Below are 5,000 nucleotides of genomic sequence, written 5' to 3'. Positions count from 1 at the left end.
TCAAAATCGATTAGCTCGGCCAAGTGAAGTCATCGTGGCAGTTAGCGCTGCACCGGTACAAATACCGTGACTTCGATACCGGTTCCTGAGCGAGACTTTTTCTCGATACCAAACTTTATAAAACAAAGATTATTTCTGTTCCAGCTCCGACTATTTGGGCCTCGTCTCGGTGTAACGGAGAGAGTTTTTACCCCGTGTGTCTCTAAGCCAATCGCAGACATCGAAAGAGTTAGTCCAATGAAATTTCTAAGGGTAACCACAGATGAACAACTGAAGTGGAAATCACACATGAAACATGTATCATACCTGCAAAATAAAATGTAACAACAGTAACTTATTTCACCAGTAAGTTCAACCACTGGATGGGGAAAAGGGTATTTTACAATAACTTTGAATGCAGCACGAGGCGAATTTCAAGTGAACGCAACATCTGCGTTGTTTTTCCGACAACAGCAGCTGCACACTGGCAGGTAACAAGTGTAGTGTTAACTAGCTAATGGTAGGCTAACGTTACCTGCTGCCAAGTGTAGTGTTAACTAGCTAATGGTAGGCTAACGTTACCTGCTGCCAAGTGTAGTGTTAACTAGCTAATGGTAGGCTAACGTTACCTGCTGCCAAGTGTAGTGTTAACTAGCCGCGCTGAATGCGCTACCTGCTGCCAAGTGTAGTGTTAACTAGTAGCGGTAGCGCTACCTGCTGCCAAAGTGTAGTGTTAAAGTAGCTAATGTGGGTTAGTATTTGCCGCGGTGTAGTGTTAAGTAGCTAATGGTGGGCTAACGCTACCTGCTGCCAAGTGTAGTGTTAAGTAGCTAATGGTGGGCTAACGTTACCTGCTGCCAAGTGTAGTGTTAAGTAGCTAATGGTGGGCTAACGCTACCTGCTGCCAAGTGTAGTGTTAAGTAGCTAATGGTGGGCTAACGTTACCTGCTGCCAAGTGTAGTGTTAAGTAGCTAATGGTGGGCTAACGCTACCTGCTGCCAAGTGTAGTGTTAACTAGCCAACGGTAGGCTAACGCTACCTGCTGCCAAGTGTAGTGTTAACTAGCCAACGGTAGGCTAACGCTACCTGCTGCCAAGTGTAGTGTTAAGTAGCTAATGGTAGGCTAATGGTACCTGCTGCCAAGTGTAATGTTAACTAGCTAATGGTGGTCTAACGCTACCAAGTGTAGAGTTAACTAGCTAACGGTAGGCTAACGCTACCTGCTGCCAAGTGTAGCGTTAACTAGCTAACAGTAGGCTAATGCTACCTGCTACCAAGTGTAGAGTTAACTAGCTAACGGTAGGCTAACGCTACCTGCTGCCAAGTGTAGCGTTAACTAGCTAATGGTAGGCTAACGCAACCTGTAAACCAATGGCCCGCTGCCAATGGGATTTCTTTTTTTCCCAAAATTTAATTCTTTTCATATTTTTTTTTTTTTTTTTTTGTTTGTTTTTTTTTTTTTTTCCCCAATAGTCTGTGTCACTACCCAAAGTGAGTAGAGTGCGAGATAGTGAGTAATGTACCCAGATTTAAACTGTTTACGGCATAACCGCGTGTCTTACTGAAATTTGTGAAATCTGTAAAATAATAAACGTTTCTCTTTACATACGATAACACAAGAGGGAAATCATTTCGAAAACGTTTTAGCCATCTTTGATTATTTGGTTGCTAACGTTAGCTCAAAACGCCATTCAAGTGACAGCCTTTGTTGTGTCTGATTGCTAACTTGTAGCTAGCAGTCATTTCAAAAACGTTTTAGCTCTCTATGATTGTTAGATTGCCAACGTTAGCTCAAAACGCCATTAGCATCTAGTAGGCTACTTGATTGCTAACGTTAGCTCAAAACGCCATTAGCATCTAGTAGGCTACTTGATTGCCGTTTAGCTAAACCACCAGATTAACATCTAATGAAGCTACCGGTCGCGTGCTTCAACCGCCGTTAGCATCTGGTAGGCAACTTGTGCATTACAGGCGTCGCTCAAACCGCCGTTACATCCTAGTACTTCCCCATTACTAGTCACTCTACTTCAACCGCGTTAGCATCTAGTAGAGCTTCACAGTTGCTGAAGCACCGCCGTTGGCACTAGGCTTTCTTGCATAAATCCAGCAACTTTAATAAAGTAGCTCACCACTTTAGGTAGAGACAGTCTAGAAAATACTATAAGCAAAATAGCCCCAAAAAAAACCCTCAAAATGTAGTGTCTCCTCTTAAGAGTCTTGGTGATAAACATCGGTCCAATTATTTGCGCTCTTTCAGCTGCTTTTGGGGTCTGCAGCTTTGTCTCTGAAAACAAGCTATAAAGGCCGAACCGAAAAGAGTAAAGGGGGAGCTAGTGACAGAAGGTGAGATGAGGGAGAGCAACGGCACAATTTGTATTAACCGCAAAGGGAGAACTGGGACTTGGTCCCGGCTGAGGGGGAACGCATCTGTAGGCTCGCAGGTAGGCCTCCCTCCGAAGCTGACCCCATGCGGGCGCGGCGCGCGGTGCAGGACTCGCTAGCAGACCCGATGCTCATGTACTCGTGCAGGGAGAGGCTCCTCTGCTGCTGGGACACATGGCCTCCGAACAGACCTGCAGGACCTCCCAGAACCTGGAACCACACAGGGAAGTGGTCACCGTCTCAGAACCGAACACAGGGTGTGATTGACCCTCGCAGGTGACACTAGGATCAGGTCAGGAGCTTCCGGTGTGAGTGTGAGTGTGAAGTGTGAAGGGGTAATGAGAAGTAGAGTGCTAGAGAGGAGAGAGAGAGAGAGAGCGAAGTGTGTGTGTGAGAGGTAGGTGTGTGTGAGATTATGTGAGTGTGAGGTGTGAGTGTGTGGAGAGAGTAGAAAAAAAAAAAAAAAAAAAAAAAAAAAAAAAGAGAGTGTGTGTGTGTGTGTGTGTGTGTGTGTGTGTGAGTGAGAGAGAGAGAGAGAAAGAGAGAGTGTGTGTGTGAGAGAGTAGGTGTGTGTGAGATTATGTGAGTGTGACAGAGGTGTGTGTGTGGGGAAATAGAGAGAGAGAGAGAGAAAAAAAGAGGGTAATGGTGTGTGTGTGTGTGTGGTGTGTGAGTGAAAAAAAAAGTGTGTGTGGGGGGGGGGGTGTGTGTGTGTAGTGTAGAGAGAGAGAGGGAGAGAGAGAGAGAGAGAGAGAGAGAGAGAGAGGGGTGAAGAGTGTTAGTGGTGTAGAGAGAGAGGAAGTGTGAGTGTGTGTGGTGAGAGAGTAGGTGTGTGGAGACAAGGAGTGTGACAAGTGTGAGTGTGAGTGTGTTTAGGAGGAGTTTGTATAGTGTGTGTGTAATGTAGAGAGAGTGTAAAGTCACGTCTATGCTGCTGAGGAGTGTGTGGGAAGAAGTCTGAAGTGTGTGAGAGTATGTGTGTGTATGGAGTGGGAAGCATAATATTAATGAGTGTGTAGCAACGAGAGTGTGTCTGAGATATGGGAATGTGTGTGCACCACAAAAAGAGACTAATGCTTGGCGTGAGTGTGTGTGAGAGTGTGTGTGTGAGAGTACTGTGACTAAGTGTGCAGAAGTGTGAGTGTATGTGTGTGTGCAAGATTTATGTGAGTATTATTAATTGATGTTTGCAAGATGTCTGTCTGTGAGCGTGTGAGAGTGTGTGTGTATAGTGTGTGTGTGTGTGTGTGTGTGAGTAGTGTGGGGGAGAATCTTTTTTTTAAAACATTCTAAAGACGAGAGTGAAAAACAAAGAGAAAGGACGAGAGCATCTGTAACCGACAACAGCTAAAGAACAGGGGACAACTGAGTGAGGAGATCTACACTAAGCTACACATTTCGTAACAAAGCCATTTAAATCTACAGCTAAAGTAGAAGCAGAGTTATTGTCTTATGGAGGAAAGAAGCACTCCACAGTCCAGGAAAGCAAAGGAGAAGGAGACGAGGAATAGAAATAGAATTAACACAGGTGGGTGCTTTCGTAGGTGGTTTTCTATCAGCAGCAGTCTGTCACAATGATATTGTGTATGAGGGGTAATGTGTGTGTCTGTGTGCGTGTGTGTGAGATGTGTAATGAGAGTGCACAAAGAATTATTAATGCACAGAGTGTGGTAGTGATGCTGGGGTGTGTGTGAAGTATGTGGAGTGTGAAGTGTATTGTGTGATACACGAGGATAGTGATGCACTTTAAGAAGGGTGTGTGTGTGTGTGGAGTGTGTGGTGGAGTGTATTGTGTGTACACAGGGAATTAGTGCATACGAGAGTGTGTGTGTGTGAGTGTGTGATGAAGAGTGTATTTGAGTACACAGGGAATATGTGATACGCGCGAAGTGTGTGTATGTGTGTACAGGAAGTGTGCTGTGATGCATGTGTGTGAGAAGTGTATGAGTGTGATACACAAGGGTGTGTGTCAATTAAGAGTGATGATGATATGTGATATGTATGTGTGAGTGAAACAAAAAGTGTGTTAAGTGCGCAAAGTGTGTGCTATGACTGTGTGTGTGTGTGAGAGTGTGTGAGTAAGTGTGGTGTCACAATGAAGCGTTGTGTGAATTGAAAAGTGTGAAGTGTGAAGTGCAAGAGAGGGTGTTTTATTAAGAGTGTGAGTGTGTAGCGCTAGAGGGTGTGTGTGTGTGTGTGAGGGTGTGTGAGAGAGGTGTATTGTGTTGCGAGTGTGTGCCTAAGGTGTGTGTGTGTGTGAGAGTGTGTGAAGAGAGTGTAGTTGGGCAAAAAAAAAAAAAAAAAAAGAGGTGTGCTGAAGGGGTGTGTGTGTGTGTGTCTAGGTGTGGGGAGGAGGGTGTATGTGTGTGTGCACACAAGTGTGAGAGGTGGTGTGTGTGTGTGTGTGTGAGACAAGAGTGTGTCTAGGTGTGTGTGTGTCTGTGCTGTTGTGTGTGTGTGTGTGTGAGAGTGTGTGAAGGTGTGGAGGGTATGTGTGCAGAGTGTGCTTGTAGGGGTGTGTGTGTGTGTGAGTGTGTGTGAGAGTGTTTGTTGTGTGCTACGGGTTTCTAGAGGTGTGTGTGTGTGGTGTGTGAAGTGTGTAGTGCATGTGTGTGTGAGAGTGTAGTGTGATTGAGAGT

General features: G+C 45.2%; 1 protein-coding gene across 1 annotated transcript in view; it reads right to left on the bottom strand.

Moving 5' to 3' along the window:
* The window catches only part of sucla2 (succinate-CoA ligase ADP-forming subunit beta), a 31,952-nt gene that overhangs the window by 23,546 nt on the left and 3,406 nt on the right, over positions 1 to 5,000 (bottom strand). Inside the window, exon 2 of the mRNA XM_039817344.1 lies at positions 2,403 to 2,571. Within this exon, the coding sequence (XP_039673278.1) occupies positions 2,403 to 2,571 (169 nt within the window). The remainder of the gene's footprint in view (positions 1 to 2,402; positions 2,572 to 5,000) is intronic.

This window comes from Perca fluviatilis, chromosome 12 (genome assembly GCF_010015445.1).
Source record: "Perca fluviatilis chromosome 12, GENO_Pfluv_1.0, whole genome shotgun sequence".
In the NCBI taxonomy this organism is placed as follows: domain Eukaryota; kingdom Metazoa; phylum Chordata; class Actinopteri; order Perciformes; family Percidae; genus Perca; species Perca fluviatilis.
This window is presented reverse-complemented; position numbering and strand designations above follow the sequence as displayed.